Below are 17,771 nucleotides of genomic sequence, written 5' to 3'. Positions count from 1 at the left end.
TCAATCTCCTAAGAATTATATCAAAGAATTGCGATCTTGATAGTGAGAATCTGTAATGTTATAGAAGAATTAAGTGAATGTGTAAATAATTGAATCCATGTCTGTCAATGCGGTAGTTTAAGGATCATCGTTGTCTTTAATTTTTTTGGTATTGACAAAACTATGATATTACAAATTCATAGTTGTTCTGGAAAACTTACCAACGAGGAACATTCATCTGGGTGCACTTGTGAGGTTCATTTATAGTTTTACTATATCTTTATGGTATTTTAGTACGAACAGCATTAACTCTAGGAATCTGCATATAAACCTTAAAATTCTTATAGAAGAAGAATCTATTGCAAGTTCCTTTTTGATTGGCTAGTCTTATACAGTATGCAATTCTGAGGTAATTTTGCTGGTCTGTTGGTATCCCTTTTGTTGGGATTGATATATTTCTTTATTTTGGTACTCAACAGTGTTAAAACATTTGATTTCCTTAATGATCAGGTGGGCATGAGGTAATTTAGTTACGAGTTTTGCAGGTTGATAGTATTCATCAATCTTCACTTCTGAAATCTATAGAGCTCTGGTTACGATCCTTATGAAGTGTTTTAATACTTGGCATGTGTATTGAATCAATCTATTGGATCGAGCAGCTAGCAGCAATTTTAGTTAAAATGATGTTAAGCAGCCATGGTCTCCTTCCAATGGTGCTGTAAACCTAAGAGCCTTATGGGTATTCATTTTTTATCATTTCTTATCGAGGTCTTCAAGCTTTGCAGGTTTAGCATCCTACATTGAAGTGGATTTAGTGGGAGACTTCTTTCAGGCAATGGAATGCGTGCATGCAGGTCTGCGATCTCAACTTCTTGATATTTTTACTACTGTTCATGATTTTGATCTCAACTCCTTGTTTGCTTGTATGCATTTCCTTACTAATCGTGGTTCCATTCGATGCTTGATCGAGATCCTTACATGTGCTTTTGGGATATCATATCATATGTTGATTCTATTTTCCATTAGGCGTGGCAGATATGGGAAGGTTTTTAGTATTACCATATCTCCAAATATTTCAGATTTACCCATCTTAAGTTTGGTTATAATGGGAAGCGAATATTTATACAAGTCCCATGAAATATAAAATAGAACCTACTGCTTCTTAAGCTCAAATCTGCATTGGTTTACCAATGTTACTACTGCAAGTGCGTGTATGATCCACGTTCCCTCATCGGTCTTTTCCCGTTCATGCTTTTAGCTGTGCTTACTGTTCTTATTACTCTTCCTATTGATGCAAGGTATTGAAATTAGATTATATGAAACTTGGATCCGTAGCCTACTTAGATCTCTACTATTGTAGGAATGCTATCAGGAGTCTTATTATTGAGATATTAAGAGTATATCTGTAATTAGCTAGGGAGTTTGTTCGGAAACTTTTGATATAAATAGAGTGGTTTAGACGACTGAGAGGGAGAGAATTGTTTGGTTGATTTGGGCTTTAGATACTTAAGAGTGGGAGAGTCCAAGTACCTCAAACTACTAAGTTTATATCTACCTGGTTGATATCGTTGCAGTTCGTCGTCTTTTTATATTTCAATATCGTTTCGATTCTATCATATTTGAATGAAGTTTGATGGTTTTATCCACGGGCTATTTGTATAATCTCTCTGTTTTCAAACATGCAAAACTAACCTAAAGTTTAGGGTAAATCTTCAAAGTTCGAACAAAGAAATTGTAAACTTCGAAGGTGTAGTCAAAAGTAACTCAAGTGTCGAACCAAAAGTGTATTTTGTTCAAGGGCTCTAGAGAAAGGAGTCGAGCCTCGATTAAGGGGAGGCTGTTCGAGGGCTCCATAGGTCTCAGGGGAGGCTCTATGGTGTACTTTGTTCGAGGGGAAGATTGGTGAGAATTGGCTAATTAAGTGGTTGATCATGGGTTTATAAATAAAGAATACATCTCCATTGGTATGAGACTTTTTGGGAAAACTAATAGTAAAGCTATGAGAGCTTATGCTCAAAGTGGAGAGTCGTGGTTTCTAACATGTTATACTCAGACGTATCAAAAGTAGGACGTTCGGAAACAGATTTCTATATTGCAGCTAATTTATGTAATTTGTTTTTTACAGATTTAAAGAGGATGTGCTTCAAAGGTTCTTGGCACATATGAAACTGGTGAGTTTGTGTATCATTTGTTTTGAAGACAAATCCGTTTGATAGCAACGTGGGAAGTGTTTTAAATACTCAGCTTGATGGTTGAAAATTGAGGGGTAGGACGCATTTGGCATACTTCATTTACATTTGAAGAATGTTTATATTGTTACACAGATGTGGCTGGACAATATTTGTACTAAAATTCGTCAGCTACACGTCTTTCGTTCTTGTGAAACTACTTCCCGTGCACAACACTCAATGCGTTAGATACAACATTGCACAAGAATACGCCTTGATCTAACAAAGTGATCGGAAGATCTTTGGTATGCTAGTTCTTTCGAGCAAACTCTCAAACTAGGTTCAAACAAAAAAGATAATATTTAGTATTATACGGGATTCATTTTTGTAAATATATTGTCAATTCATTTGAGTTTTATTCTTGTGAAAGTACTTCCCGTGCGCAATATCTAATATGCTAGATACAACAATACATGAAAATAAAACTCATATGTTCAGGAGCTCGATGAAGACATGCCTTGGTTTATCAAAGTGATTGGAAGATCTTTGGCATGCTAGTTTTTTCGAGCCGAACTTCCAAGTTATTATCTTCATCTTCATAAAGGGTATTATAGGAACTTCATCGTTTTGACGATCAAAAGAGATGATACAAACTCTCATCTAACCATAGAAATCTTCATAACTGGTCTTTTTAGCGTTTTTGCCTTTTCTTGGTAGGGATGTTATCTGTCGTTTATTCTTTTAATTATTTTCTTATTCAATTAAATATTAGAAATTGAAAAAAAAATATTAACATTAACATTTACTTCGTCTATATATAGAAATTTAATTACGAAAAAATTACATTGGACAATAGCGGTCAGCTGCTGAAAATTAAAATTCGGCCTTCCCGCTGCCCGGACTCGGGAATTTTATCTTACCCGCCGAAGGAAAAAAAAAAACGAGGGATTTCACGCGGATCGACCTTTTGAACCGTCGATCTTTCAAAAGATCCAACGGACAACATAAGTCTTGGCTAAACTCCAAAATCAGGCTTCGAATTTCCTCATCCATAAATTGCCCGAACCCGCACGAATCGAACATCAAAATCAAATCTCTGGACGGTGACTCACAGCGCTGTTCATTCCCCGAAATCATTGGCGACAATGTCTGGACGTGGTAAGGGAGGTAAGGGGCTGGGAAAGGGAGGAGCAAAGCGTCACAGGAAGGTTTTAAGAGATAACATTCAGGGAATTACAAAGCCCGCAATCCGTCGTTTGGCTCGTAGAGGTGGCGTGAAGCGTATCAGTGGATTGATCTATGAAGAAACCCGAGGTGTTTTGAAGATTTTCCTTGAGAATGTGATTCGTGATGCTGTTACCTACACTGAGCATGCAAGGAGGAAGACGGTGACTGCCATGGATGTGGTCTATGCCTTGAAAAGGCAGGGAAGGACTTTGTACGGTTTCGGAGGTTAGATTTAGGGTTTAATTCGAAAATTTATTGTAGATCATTACTTTTGATCTGGTATTTCGTAGACGAACTTGTTCTTATGAGTTTTCTGTAAGTTAATTCCTCATTAGTTTAGAAATGACGGAATGTTTACTTTCTTGAAGATTTGTGCTATAAGAATTTCGCCTTTTCTCCCTGATTCGTCAATGAACTATGTTTCCTGCACAGTCAACAATCTGACTTAATGAATTTGATGTCTGTACTATATCCAAAGAAAAATGAGTTTCGGTTTCTTTTATTTACTGTATAAACGAGTTTCGCTGCATTGGAAGGGTTTTGAGTCATTCAACTTTCAGCGCTGAAGTTTGAACTGATTAGAACATCAAATTTCATCCATGCACTTTGTATGTATCTATTCAAGTTTCAAATGTTTTCCACTGCATTGATGTATGCTTTGATTGAGCCCATGATCTGACGCTTTGTTTTCTCCTATTTTTCCTCGGAGTTCATGTTCTGATTCAGAATTTGGGACTATGAACTCATCAAAAGTTCATATGAAATGTAAGAATATACGTTATTATGCTCTGCTTGAATGGAATAATGAGTCATCTGAATCTGTTGTTTCCATTGTTCTACATGTTTTGCTTTGATAACCCAGGGGAGGAAACTAATCCGTGATAGTTGTAAGCCATGAATTTTATCTGACCTGCCAGCATTATTTGAGATTGGGGCTGCTTAGATTCATGTTGCAGGTTAACATTTAATTCCGGCAATGGCAACTAATGCTTGAACTAGCAGGTTGACCACGAAGGCACTTCTGTAGCTGTCTTCTTTGCTAAATTCAAAATATTTTCAGGTGAGAGTTCTTTTTGGGTTGCCCCTTACACCACTCCGCTGATGACTTTTCTGTTTGTGACAGGTTTGAAGATGATAATATGTTTTATACTTCTAACAGCTCAACTCCACCACTAATCGATATTATCTTCTTTGGGCCTTCCCCTCAAGGTTTTAAAAAAACGTTTTCTGAGGAGAGGTTTCCGCACCCTTATAAGGGAACCTCTCCCTAGTAGACATGTTTTAAAACTGAGGTTGATAGCGATACAGAACGGGCCAAAGCGGATAATATTTGCTAACGATGGGCTTGAGTTGCTACAATACTAGACTTCACTCCATGCTGATTTTGTGATGCTGATTTTGTGATGGAGAATAGAATTTCAGGTCTTGTGACAGGTTTCAATTTCTCTACTGGATCAAGCCATTAGCTAAGTGTGCTCTTTATCATCTGTTACTGCTTACCAGGTAACATTCAGATTTCGATATACTAATGGAGCTTTAGTGATTCCTTTGTTCTTCCTCGTCTATATCTTGTTTTAACATTCAGATATTAGGCTGTAGTACTTTCACACTTGTTTTCCCCTCTAGCCTTGGGTACTTTCTACTTTAATTGTTGAAGACCTTATCAGTATAGCTTCCTCTATGTGTATGATGTGTTCATATGCTGCCTGTAAATTCCAATTCCAAGAATTGATCTCATCTTTTGCCTGCTTCTTCCTCTCTCAGCATTATTTTGAGCTTCACTGATTGATTGGCACTTGCTTGCTTTTAAGTCATCTGATTTTGTGCATTGTGTATTTGCCCTGAACCAACACAAATGAGAGCAAAGAATGATGTGATAAACCCTTAATTACGATGAGAGTTTAGAGATTTTTTTAACTCAACCCAATTCAAATGAGGGGATTACTTAACTTAAATTGTATGTATTGGGTTGGTTCATCGATTTTTCGAATACTTCTAATGATTAGATTAATTCTACTTGGTGTTTACCCGACTTACGTCCTTCTGAAGTTTTATTTCAATAAAAGTTCCAATAACTCGAGTTATGATGTTGATGCTTTGTTGTGTGCGTACTACTTTGCAACTTCGTAACTTAAAATACTCTATAAGACCACGATCACATGCAGCAAGGGGAGCCATTGCGTGCCACATTCAACAACTCCACTCCGGCATACTAGGGATGCTTCAAGGCCCCTTGCTAATGCGATCATTCCAATCAGTTTTGTGTCACGGTCATGCTCATCCAAGGCGTGTTGCCCATGGCCGTATGTCCATGACAAGCCGAATCCTTTGTCTTTCCATGTTGAAGTGTTCTACTTTTGTATTTCTATGAAGTATGATGTTTCGAAAAAATCATCATATCTCCAAATGTATTATAGGGGATATGATTAGTTATCAACTTTTCTGTACTCAATAGTTATATACAGTAAATAGTTGTTGCCTCTTACTTACATTTTCATATAACACCCATTTCAATTTCTAAAATCTTGATTTTAAAATCTCTCTACCAATTTTCTAAAACTTTCTTCTTAAACTTGAGCTAAATGATCAAGCATACGTCGTTTGGCCATAGGTGATACGAAAATGAATAGGCTTAACTCATTTGTTGTTGAGAAGTGTGCCACACAATCACAAATCCACTGCTAATATTTTGGCCCCTTGTTCTGGCCCCTTGTTCTTAATGATATCATCAAAACTCCATCCAAAGAAGAGGCCATCTTCGAAGGCGCAGGGAATTCGGGTTTCACAGATTCGTCAATAGTATAGGGATTCGCCAAAGAAGAGACCATTTAAATATTCTGTTGTAATATTCTCAAAATTAATAACAGAATTTTAAAATTATTCAATTAATTGCAAAAGAAAAGCGAAATTGAACAAAAATTAATTCCATTACTTGAATATGAAACGAAGCATATACAAATCACAAGCATCTATTGGTGAAGGAAATCGACAAATCCAAAAGCAGAGCCTACAAACCCTAATTTTTTTTTTCCAGTTTTTCAACCTAAAATCACCTAATTTTAGATTTAAGAACTTGTGAACTTAGTCACGGCCTTGGTGCCTTCAGAAACAGCGTGCTTGGCTAACTCACCGGGAAGAACAAGCCTGACGGCCGTCTGGATCTCCCGCGAAGTTATGGTTGGCTTCTTGTTGTAGCGAGCCAACTTAGAAGACTCCTGAGCGAGTTTCTCGAAGATATCGTTGATGAAGCTGTTCATGATACCCATAGCCTTGCTGGAGATTCCGATGTCCGGATGAACTTGCTTCAGCACCTTGAAGATGTAGATCTTGTACGTCTCTATGCTCTTCTTCGACCTCTTCTTCTTTTTGTCTCCGGCAGCAGCGCCGCTTTCCTTCGGCAGCTTCTTCCCGGCCTTGAGCTTTTTCTCCGCCGGTCCTTTCTCCGCGACTGATTTCTTCTCCTCTACCGCCTTCTCGGCGGCCGGCTTCTTCTCGGCGGGCTTCTTCTCGGCCTTAGGTGCCATCGGAAATCGCTAAATTTAACAAAGAGAAGAGAAAACTCAAAGATCGAACTCGAATCGACTCACAGCAGAATGCAGAATACCCTAAAACAAGTGCGACTTACGTATTTATACGTGACTTCAATAAATTTTGATTCGTTCACAAAGGAAGCCACAGATTGCTGAGCTGGCTTTATAAAACACGTTCGATCATGTTTTGGATGAGCAATAAATCAACGGTCTATTAAAGGGATGACTTTAGAAAAAGTTCCCGCCATGTCCAAACTTCTGCCACGTGGCAATTTATTATTCGTCCTACATATTAGTTGCGGATTGGTGAGTTGTAATCCAGTATTGTCCAGTTCTCAACCATTTTGACGTCATATCTCTATATATCATCAAAATTAAATATTTATTATTACTATTTAACCAAATCCAATAATATAATTAAGTTTAAGATATATTTAATACAAAAATTGGACATCTAAAAATAGTATTTAAAATAAATAAATTAAAATAAAATTTTAACTTTTTTATGCCTCATCAAATAGTTATTTTCTATACAAAATTTAAAATGTATTAATTTTTAATTAAGACGCTTAATTTTTATTTTAAATTTTTCTAAACACAATTGACACAAAATAGAAAGAGGCCCATTCAAAGTTGGGCTTGGGCCCAGTATCATGCAGCAGTCCATTTTGAATGGGCCGTTTCAAGGCCCAATAAATTTTTCAGACCTCTTGCTCTGAGCAGCGGCACCAACCCCAAATTTTCATCGGCAAAATTCAAAACAGAGCCGAGGATCGATCGAATATCGTCCGCGACATGAATGAACACAAAGAGCCTTTGTTCTTGAAATTGCATCAACTGTGATCGAATCGAGAAGTCTGAGGATTCTCCCACAATCCAACGGATCTAACGAAGCAAGCGGAAACGCCGACGCCGAGTGCCGCAAACACAGTAGGAACGAAGAAATCCAAATTGGACCGATTCACCATTTTCGCCGGCACGCACAGAACATCGCCGGGAAGGTCCAGCGGGATCCTGATGTAGCCGTCACGACCGCATGATTTGGAAAACGACGAAGAAAGCGACGTCGCATTGGTGAAAATAAACACTGGAGCAAAGGAGGCCACGGCGGCTGTTAGCGTTAGTAGCGCCGTCCACTTGGCGGCGATGAGACAGAGAGGGGGATACAGAGAGAAGCGGTGGAGGATGGAGATGGCCATTGGAGAAGGAAGAAGAAAGTAAACGACGAGGCTTGTGATGCGGATGAATGTGGGTATGGCATCGAGGGGTTATTTTATTTGAAGATGGAGGGAAAATGGGTGCACGTTTAACAAACTGCCTAAGGAAGATTCTTCTCTGTTTCATTCATATCAGCTTGCCACGTTTTTTTAGTACCTAAAAAGAGAAAAAAAAAACTTTTTAAGCCTAGAAGATCATAAGTATATAAATAAGGGATAGTATTGAAGTTGAACTATAAAAACTTATACTCAAAATAGATAATATCATAACGGAAATCCTAAGTATATAAATAAAGGACACTCTCGATAAGTTTGTACTCAAAATGGACATGAGTACATAAATAAAGGACACTATAGATATTAAGCTATGAAATCTTATGCTCAAAATGGTCATAAAGGAAAGATCCCGAGTGTATAAATAAGGGACACTACCGACATTAATACCGATAAATATACGAATTCATTACCAAATATAAGTGTTATGATCCCAAAAATCAAAACCCATGTATCACTTGAGTAAAGGAAGATTCAATTATAAATAAGGGACACTACCGACATTAATACCGATAAATATAAGAATTCATTACCAAATATAAGTGTTATGATCCCAAAAAACAAAACCCATCGCTATTAATGTATCACTAGAGTAAAGGAAGATTCAATTATAAATAAGGGGCACTACCGACATTAATACCGATAAATATACGAATTCATTACCAAATATAAGGGTTATGATCCCAAAAAACAAAACCCACAACTATTAATGTATCACTCGAGTAAAGGAAGATACATGATTGAAACGAATGAGAGTGATACTAAAGAGAGTACGGTTAAGGACTTACAAGAATTGAAAGCTACGACACACGACCTATACATATAAGATCCAACAACTTCTCCTTTAATGGCTCGATCATAAAAACTCTAAGATTAAAGCATGTTTAGCTAAATAGAACAATCTTATGCTAAGTGATCTCTTAAAAAAATTTCTAAAGAACACGTGAGTAGAGACAAAAAAGTGTTAAGAATCCGTGTTAGTTTGTAAAGATAGTCTAGATTCTTAAAAATGCTTCAAGAAAAGTAGATAGTATGATCATGTTGCAAAAGAACGCCGAGACCCTATTTCAAACCTACGATTAGTGTAAAAAAAAAAAAAAAAATAGATATCTATTCTTGAGGTTGGAGAAAGAGACAGAATGCACCGCGGTTACCACCCACAACATAAACTCAGTCTTTCACAGAAGACACCATCAAATTTGGAGTCTTCTGATTATATGATGCAGACAAGCTAACAAACAAAAATATCGATCTGATGAACGACAAGTTTAAGAAATGTAAATATTCCTTGAAAATTCAGCAATGGCAGCACTAAGATGATACTAAGTAATAGAGTATTATTGAGGCAACAATCATGGTTATTTACGATTTCAAAATAATCAAAGAACAAGCAAGAACATCTAACCCAACAAGTCTTCAAGTGGCAGCCAGCAGTAGCAGCACCAGCACTTTCTTGTATTGTGTAGCCAAATTCATCTCGTGCTTGACAGATTACAGCCAAAAAAAACACAATTAAAACCAATGTCAAATCAAATTTCTACGCCATACTTGAGAAATCCCAAGTATTCAAGCAAAAACAAATCAAGATACCAAACAGCATAGACACTGATGAGAGATCAGTTGAGAATAAGGCTACAAAAAGTCCAAGAATCTAAAACATGTATGCATAGATGAGACAGCTTAATTAATCACGATGGAAAGTGTGCAAAAGTTTATGATGCAGCTAACCAATCTCAATCCAGGAAGAACAAATCCAAGAGCACCAAATTCAACGGGCGAACACTGATTTTTGACGGCAAGGAACAAATTCCCAATGATATGATTCAGACGAGTATCAGCAAGGTCAAAAGGTAAGAGATCAACAATTCCGCTCCGAAGATCAGCCAGATAATTTTCTTTTGACGAGAAGAGACAGATGAACAAAATCACTTCCATTACAAGCACATAAAAGTAGAATTTACAAATCATAAGCATCTATATGAGAAAACTTGTCAAATCCAAAAGCTATCAAATACAGGAACGCATCATAATAGGTAAAACAGAGCTCCTAACCCTAATTTCTTAATAATCTCTTTCACCTAAAGGCACCTATCGGCATCCATTGCTTCGCCTAATTCAGATTCTAAGAACTTGTGAACTTAGTTACTGCCTTAGTACCCTCAGACACAGCGTGCTTGGCCAACTCACCGGGAAGAACAAGCCTGACGGCTGTCTGGATCTCCCTTGAAGTTATGGTAGGTTTCTTGTTGTAGCGAGCCAACTTAGATGACTCCTGAGCGAGTTTCTCAAAGATATCGTTGATGAAACTGTTCATGATACCCATGGCCTTGCTGGAAATACCGATGTCAGGATGAACTTGCTTCAGCACCTTGAAGATGTAGATCTTGTACGTCTCTACGCTCTTCTTCGACCTCTTCTTCTTCTTATCTCCGGCAGCAGCGGCACCGCCTTCCTTCGGAAGCTTCTTTCCAGCCTTGGGCTTTTTCTCCGCCGGAGCTTTCTCCGCGACAGATTTCTTCTCCTCGGCCGGCTTTTCAGCGGCTGGCTTCTTCTCGGCGGGTTTCTTATCTGCCTTTGGCGCCATCGGAATTTGCTGAGACAGACAACGGGCGGTGGAAAATTGAGAATCGGATTCGGGATCGATGAACAACAAGATACTAATTGCTTAGAAGAACCAACTCGGGCTCATCAATTTATACGAGCTTTCGCTAAGTTTTGATTTGCTGCGGTCGAAGCCTCAGATTGCTGACCTGTCTTAATATAATACGTTCGATCTTATTTTGGATGATCGATAAATCAACGGTCTATAAGAGGCATGACTTCAGCACAAAGTTTCCTTCTTACCCAGACCGGCCGCCACGTGGTAGCTCTTTATTCGTTGTTCATATCGGTTGCGGATTGGTGACGTGTCACCAAGAATTGTCCAATTTAACCCTTTTGCCACCAACTTTCTATATTCGTAATATAGACTTTTTTTTATAGAAAATATTCATTTTTCAGTAAATTATAAAAAATACTCTCAATTTTATAATTTGTTTTAATAATGTGTATAAAATTTTAAAATTATCAATTTTATCCTATAAAAAAAATAAAAATTTATGACCCAACATTAAAAAAAAATTAAAATACCCTTAAATTAAAAAATATATATATATATATATTATTAAAAAAAACACGTGTATTATGATTCAAGATGATATTCGTACTTCAAACACATAACGAATATTAAACGATGAAAGAACATTCTTAAAACACACAATGGATACTTAAAAGGTCATTATTAGAAAACAAACACTGTTACGTTACAACGAGCGATGAGGACTTTAATATGCTAGAAACACGTTGTTACCAGTGTTCGTATAGTGTCGATATGGGAGTATATGATTGATGACCGAAATTATGTTTACACCCACCAAATCTAAAATGTCCTCAAATGTATTACGAGGGACGTGACTAGTCATCAATTCTTTATTCTTGTATTATACGTTATCAAAGTTGCAATACATTTCACCGCTCCTGTTTTGTAAACATATTTCTCTCAAATATGACAAAGACCGTCGGTAAAATTTGAATCTCACAAGGCTGACTTGTTTATTAGGTTAGAATAAGTGCCACATAATCATTGTTCCACTGCCACCAGAGTATAACTGTAACAAAAATGCAATAAATGACAAAATGTAACGTGGTTGAAAATTTATTGTTAATTTTAAATATACTATATTTATTTTATTATTATTTAATTATATATATATATTTGTAATTGTTTGGAAGATAATTTTAAAATATATAATGAAATTGAGTTTGAACTCTGTGTTTAAAAATAAATAAGTATTTAATTAATTAAATAACATTTTATTTTTAATATTCGAATTGAATTAATTATTTATGTTACAAAATTTATAATTGGAACAATTAAAAATATTTCAATTTTTAAATTTAAAAATAAAAATTTGGTTCGAGGCCCAATTTTAGTTTTATACAAGCAATGGGAAGAGGCCGAAGAAATCACGTTGGGCTGCAATCGAAAGCTACAAATTACTTTGTTTATGGGCCTTCTGCGGATTCGTCCAACATTCTTCAGCTTCAAATCAACAAATCACTCCCATCCCGAATCGAAGCACCAGTTCTAGCACCAAGTTTCGAGCTGGTTCCGCTTTTCAGTCTCAAACATCCCCTTGATGAAGCTAATTCGATATCGCCGATCGTTGAGAACTCCGAATGTCGACGGAAGAAGATTCAGAAAGTTTTGTACATGGCGGAGGAACCTCGAAGAGAACAATGAAAACGATTCGCAGTTCGTTTACGAGATCGAGCAGATTGTTCGAGGAAAACAAAACTGGAGGATTGCCTTCAATAACGCATTAATTTCAGTTAATTTAAAGCCTCATCACGTAGAAAAGGTTTTGGTTCGAACACGCGACGACTCCAGGTTAGCCTTGAGATTCTTCAATTTCATGGGACTACATAGAAATTTCCATCACTCCACTGCGTCATTCTGTATTTTAATTCATTCGCTAGTTCAGAATAGTTTGTTTTGGCCTGCTTCTTCTCTGTTGCACACTGTTTTGCTCCGTGGACTAAATCCAGTTGAGATTTTTGATAATCTATTGGAGTCTTATAAGAGGTACAAATTTTCTTCGAGTTCAGGTTTTGATATGTTGATTCAATATTATGTTCAAAACAAGAGAGAAAGAGATGGTGTTTTGATTATAAATCTTATGAGGAATTACGATTTGTTCCCTGAAGTTAGAACTCTGAGTGCTTTGTTAAATGCTCTTGCTCGAATTAGGAAATTCTGCCAGGTCTTGGAACTATTTGATGCCCTTGTGAATGCGGGCGTTAAGCCCGACAATTATATTTACACGGTGGTGGTCAAATGCTTGTGTGAATTGAAGGACTTTAACAAGGCCAATGATATCATTAATCAGGCCGAGCGAAATGGATGTGGTTTGAGCATTGTAACTTATAACGTGTTTATCCATGGGCTCTGCAAGAGCCAGCGAGTTTGGGAGGCTGTTGAGATCAAGAGATTGCTGGGTGAAAAGGGTTTGAAAGCAGATGTGGTTACTTATTGTACGTTAGTGTTGGGATTGTGCAGAATCCAGGAATTTGAGGTTGGCGTGGAGGTGATGGACGAAATGATTGAGCTCGGTTATGTTCCGAGCGAAGCTGCTGTTTCAGGAGTAGTAGAGGGGTTGAGGAGAATGGGGAGTATTGAAGTTGCCTTTGAGTTGCTAAACAAAGTTGGGAAACTTGGGGTAATGCCTAACCTATTTGTTTATAATTCGATGATCAATTCGCTGTGCAAAACTGGGAAATTGGACGAAGCCGAGCTGCTTTTTAGTGTAATGACTAAAAGGGGTTTGTTTCCAAATGATGTTACGTATACTATTTTGATCGATGGATTTGGAAGATCGGCCAAACTGGATGTTGCTTTCTATTACTTCAACAAAATGATCGAGTCTGGCTTAAGTGCAACCGTGTACTCGTACAATTCGCTGATAAGTGGTCAGTGCAAGTTTGGGAACATGAGAACGGCCGAGCTTCTCTTCAAGGAGATGGTCGACAAAGGATTGATACCAACAGTGGCAACTTATACTTCATTGATAAGTGGATATTGCAGAGAAGGGTTAGTGCCAAAAGCATTCAGGATATATCATGAAATGACTGGAAAGGGGATTGCTCCAAATGCTTTTACCTTTACTTCTCTTATTTCTGGTCTGTGTCATATTAATAAAATGACCGAAGCGAGTAAATTATTCGATGAAATGGTTGAACTGAACATTCTTCCAAATGAGGTGACTTATAACGTTTTGATCGAGGGGCACTGTAGGGAAGGTAACACCACGAGAGCTTTCGAATTGCTGGATGAAATGATTAAGAAGGGCTTATCACCCGACACATACACGTATAGGCCCCTAATTGCTGGCCTTTGTTCTACTGGTAGAGTTTCTGAAGCGAAGGAGTTCATAAATGACCTTCACCACGAGCATCGAAGGCTGAATGAGCTGTGTTATACCGAACTTCTGCAGGGTTTCTGCAAGGAAGGAAGAGTTAAGGAAGCGCTCGTTGCTCGCCAAGAGATGGTAGGACGTGGAATGCGTATGGATCTAATAAGTTATGCTGTGCTTATCTATGGAGCTTTGAAGCAGAATGATAGAAGATTGTTTGATCTTCTAAGGGAAATGCATAGTCAAGGAATGAAACCAGATAAGGTAATATACACCACTTTGATTGATGGCTCCATCAAAGCAGGAGATCTTAGAAAGGCATTTGGATTTTGGGACATTATGATTGGTGAAGGATGCATTCCCAATACTGTGACATACACGGCATTGGTGAACGGGTTACTCAAGGCAGGATACGTCAACGAGGCCAAACTACTTTTCAAGCGTATGCTCGTCCACGAGGCCACTCCTAATCATATAACTTACGGTTGTTTTCTCGATCACCTCACAAAAGAAGGAAATATGGAGAATGCTCTGCAACTACACAATGCAATGCTCAAAGGGACTTTAGCGAATCCCGTCACTTATAATATACTCATCCGAGGTTATTGTCAGATAGGAAAGTTTCACGAGGCAGCCAAGCTTCTCGATGGAATGATTGGAAACGGTATCGTTCCAGATTGCATTACATATTCGACATTTATCTATGAATATTGTAAGAGGGGTAATGTGACTGCGGCTGTCGAGATGTGGGAGTGTATGTTACGGAGGGGCTTGAAGCCTGATACGGTAGCATTTAACTTTCTAATACATGCTTGCTGTCTCACTGGTGAACTGGACCAGGCTCTGCGGTTGCGCAATGACATGATGTCAAGGGGTTTGAAACCAACTCGGTCGACATATTATTCCCTGATTGGTGCAAGTTGCTCAACGAGGAGCTAGCTCGATGCTAGTTCAGTAGTAAGTCGACATATTTTTCCCTGATTGGTGCGAGTTGCTCAGCAAGGAGCTAGCTTGATGCTAGTTCAGTAGTAAGTCGACATATTATTCCCTGATTGGTGCAAGTTGCTCAGCGAGGAGCTAGCTCAATGCTAGTTCAGTAGTAAGTCAACATATTATTCCCTGATTGGTGCGAGTTGCTCAGCGAGGAGCTAGCTCAATGCTAGTTCAGTAGTAAGTCAACATATTATTCCCTGATTGGTGCGAGTTGCTCAGCAAGGAGCTAGCTCAATGCTAGTTCAGTAGTAAGTCAACATATTATTCCCCGATTGGTGCGAGTTGCTCAGCAAGGAGCTAGCTCGACGCTAGTTCAGTAGTAAGTCGACATATTATTCCCTGATTAGTGCAAGTTGCTCAGCAAGGAGCTAGCTTGGTGCTAGTTCAGTAGTAAGTCGACATATTATTCCTTGATTGGTGCGAGTTGCTCATCGATGAGCTAGCTCGATGCCAGTTCAGTAGTAGATGAATTGGCGACAATGCTCAAAGAAAACCGCATCGGGGAGTTCTACGTCTGCAGCTTCGTAGGAAGGAGACTTGACACTGTAAATTAATAGAAGCAGGAATGATTGTTGTGCATTAGGGGTAGATTTGGAGCAAAATAAAGCTTAGAAACTTTGGTTTCAGTTGCAACAACATCAGGTACCCAATGTTTAAGCTGTCTTGGGAATGCACATTGAATATTACAGTAATGTATAGACATTCTTTACATCAAGGGAGCAATAACACTGAGTTCTTTATATTGTTTTGTGAGATCCCACATCGGTTGGGGAGGAGAACGAAACATTCTTTATAAGGGTGTGGAAACCTTTCTAACAGACGTGTTTTAAAAACCTTGAGGTGAAGCCCGAAAGGAAATGCCTAAGGAGGACAGTATCTGTTAGTAGTGGGGTTGGACCATTACAAACCTCCCTTATCAAGGCATATGTTGCATCCATAGGAGTCACTGTCTTTCTCCGAACGTTCTTGGTTCATAACACGAATCAATCTTCATAGTGAATTGTATGCTTTATAAGATCCCAATCCCGTTTACCTAATGAAAAAACATCTTTCTATTTCCTCCCCGTTTTCTATTTAAATGGAAAATTTTCACCCGTTTTTTGGAGTGGGTCCCCACATGTTAAATAACATTTATAAATCTAGAAAAATTATCTACATTATGGATAAAACACGTCTTTAGGCAATTATTTACATGTTTTTTTTTTAATAAATATATTGTCAAAAAAAAAAAGTTTCATAAATTCTATATTAATAATAGCAATAATAAAACATATTTAACAAATGGATTGCAAAACCAAACATGTTTTTGTTTGTTGTTTATTGTTTATTTTTCAACTTAGCGGGAAATTTGAAAAATTTCGATGAAAAACACAAAAGAATTAAAATCTCTATACTCGCTTCTCATTGGTCCATCCAAAAGCGCCACGGATCGCTAAAATAATTCATTCACAACCGTCGATCAAATATCAATCCAACAGATCACGTTCTTCCAACACATTCGCCGGTTCCCGCTGCGGTATAAAATCAGCGGCAACTCGCAAACCTGATCCGAACCAAACCCGCCTATTTGCTTAACCATCGACTGTAACTCTCCGGCGCGCAGCGGCTTCGTTTTCTTCACAGTAGGACCTTCAGGCAGCATTCAATGGAGGCCAGCGGCAAGGCAAAGAAGGGTGCAGGAGGAAGGAGAGGCGGCGAGAAGAAGAAATCGGTTTCTCGTTCCGTTAAGGCCGGCTTGCAGTTCCCCGTCGGTCGTATCGCTCGTTATCTGAAGAAAGGAAGATACTCTCAGCGTGTCGGCACCGGCGCTCCGGTCTACTTAGCAGCAGTCATGGAGTATCTAGCCGCCGAGGTAATCAGATCGCGATTTTCCTCTTCCGTTTCATCTCTCTCATTAGAATCGCCATTTTAGCGATTATCTAACTACGCGATCTACAGGTTCTTGAGTTAGCCGGAAATGCCGCTAGAGACAACAAGAAGAACAGAATCATTCCAAGGCACGTTCTATTAGCGATTAGGAACGACGAAGAACTCGGAAAATTGCTCGCCGGCGTAACCATTGCCAGTGGCGGTGTTCTGCCAAACATCAACCCGGTGCTGTTGCCGAAGAAGACGGACAAGGCTTTGAAAGAGCCGAAATCTCCATCGAAGGCCGGTAAGTCGCCGAGCAAGGCGGCTTAATCATAATGAATCTGTAATTTATGACGGTGTTTTGGATTTTGTTTGTAATGGTAGAAGACAAAGATTAGGGATTAGGGCTTTGGAATGCATTACTGTAATCGATCATGGCTATTTTACCGATTTTCCGGCGAGGAATCAAACCAGAGGCTTTACTCGTAGTTAATCGTTAATCACAAACTTATTAATGAATGATATTAATGAAATGGAATTAATTAAGTCAAAATTTAGTATTAATTTGGAGTTTAGCGAGTGAGTGTTTGTTAAAAAATGTTTTAAATAATTTATTAATTATTATTTATATAAATAACGTTTTATTCTTTTTTGATATTTATAGGAAAATATATATTATTACAAGAATATTCAAATTATAGTGGGACCCACCGTTGGGCAATTTGCTGACGTGGACAACTAATTGACACCTCATTTCATTTCCGTTTCAATAATGCATTAGGGAATCTAAATAAAAAAAAA

At 38.1% G+C, this 17,771-nt stretch overlaps 4 protein-coding genes across 4 annotated transcripts; 3 read left to right on the top strand and 1 right to left on the bottom strand.

The window, feature by feature from the left end:
* The first annotated feature begins 3,222 nt into the window (after positions 1 to 3,222).
* LOC111776864 (histone H4) lies at positions 3,223 to 3,803 on the top strand. The gene has a single exon (XM_023656261.1). The coding sequence runs from the start codon at positions 3,293 to 3,295 to the stop codon at positions 3,602 to 3,604; it is 312 nt and encodes a 103-aa protein (XP_023512029.1). The 5' UTR covers positions 3,223 to 3,292; the 3' UTR covers positions 3,605 to 3,803.
* A 2,479-nt stretch (positions 3,804 to 6,282) lies between these two features.
* LOC111776868 (histone H2B.11) lies at positions 6,283 to 10,852 on the bottom strand. The gene is made up of 3 exons (XM_023656266.1): positions 10,306 to 10,852; positions 9,013 to 9,017; positions 6,283 to 6,880 (listed from the first exon to the last, which is right to left on the bottom strand). Exons 1-3 carry the CDS (start codon positions 10,757 to 10,759, stop codon positions 6,440 to 6,442), a joined length of 900 nt encoding a protein of 299 aa, XP_023512034.1. The 5' UTR covers positions 10,760 to 10,852; the 3' UTR covers positions 6,283 to 6,439.
* A 1,405-nt stretch (positions 10,853 to 12,257) lies between these two features.
* On the top strand, positions 12,258 to 15,859 carry LOC111776794 (putative pentatricopeptide repeat-containing protein At5g59900). Its single transcript, XM_023656161.1, has one exon. It carries the CDS (start codon positions 12,354 to 12,356, stop codon positions 15,063 to 15,065), a length of 2,712 nt encoding a protein of 903 aa, XP_023511929.1. The 5' UTR covers positions 12,258 to 12,353; the 3' UTR covers positions 15,066 to 15,859.
* A 786-nt stretch (positions 15,860 to 16,645) lies between these two features.
* Positions 16,646 to 17,470, top strand: LOC111776858 (histone H2A). Its single transcript, XM_023656255.1, has 2 exons — positions 16,646 to 16,971; positions 17,058 to 17,470. Exons 1-2 carry the CDS (start codon positions 16,765 to 16,767, stop codon positions 17,298 to 17,300), a joined length of 450 nt encoding a protein of 149 aa, XP_023512023.1. The 5' UTR covers positions 16,646 to 16,764; the 3' UTR covers positions 17,301 to 17,470.
* The last annotated feature ends 301 nt before the right edge of the window (positions 17,471 to 17,771 follow it).

The sequence above is a fragment of the Cucurbita pepo genome, chromosome LG16 (genome assembly GCF_002806865.2).
Source record: "Cucurbita pepo subsp. pepo cultivar mu-cu-16 chromosome LG16, ASM280686v2, whole genome shotgun sequence".
Lineage (NCBI taxonomy): Eukaryota > Viridiplantae > Streptophyta > Magnoliopsida > Cucurbitales > Cucurbitaceae > Cucurbita > Cucurbita pepo.
The sequence above is the reverse complement of the archived record's forward strand: the minus strand, read 5'-3'. Positions and strand labels throughout refer to the sequence as shown.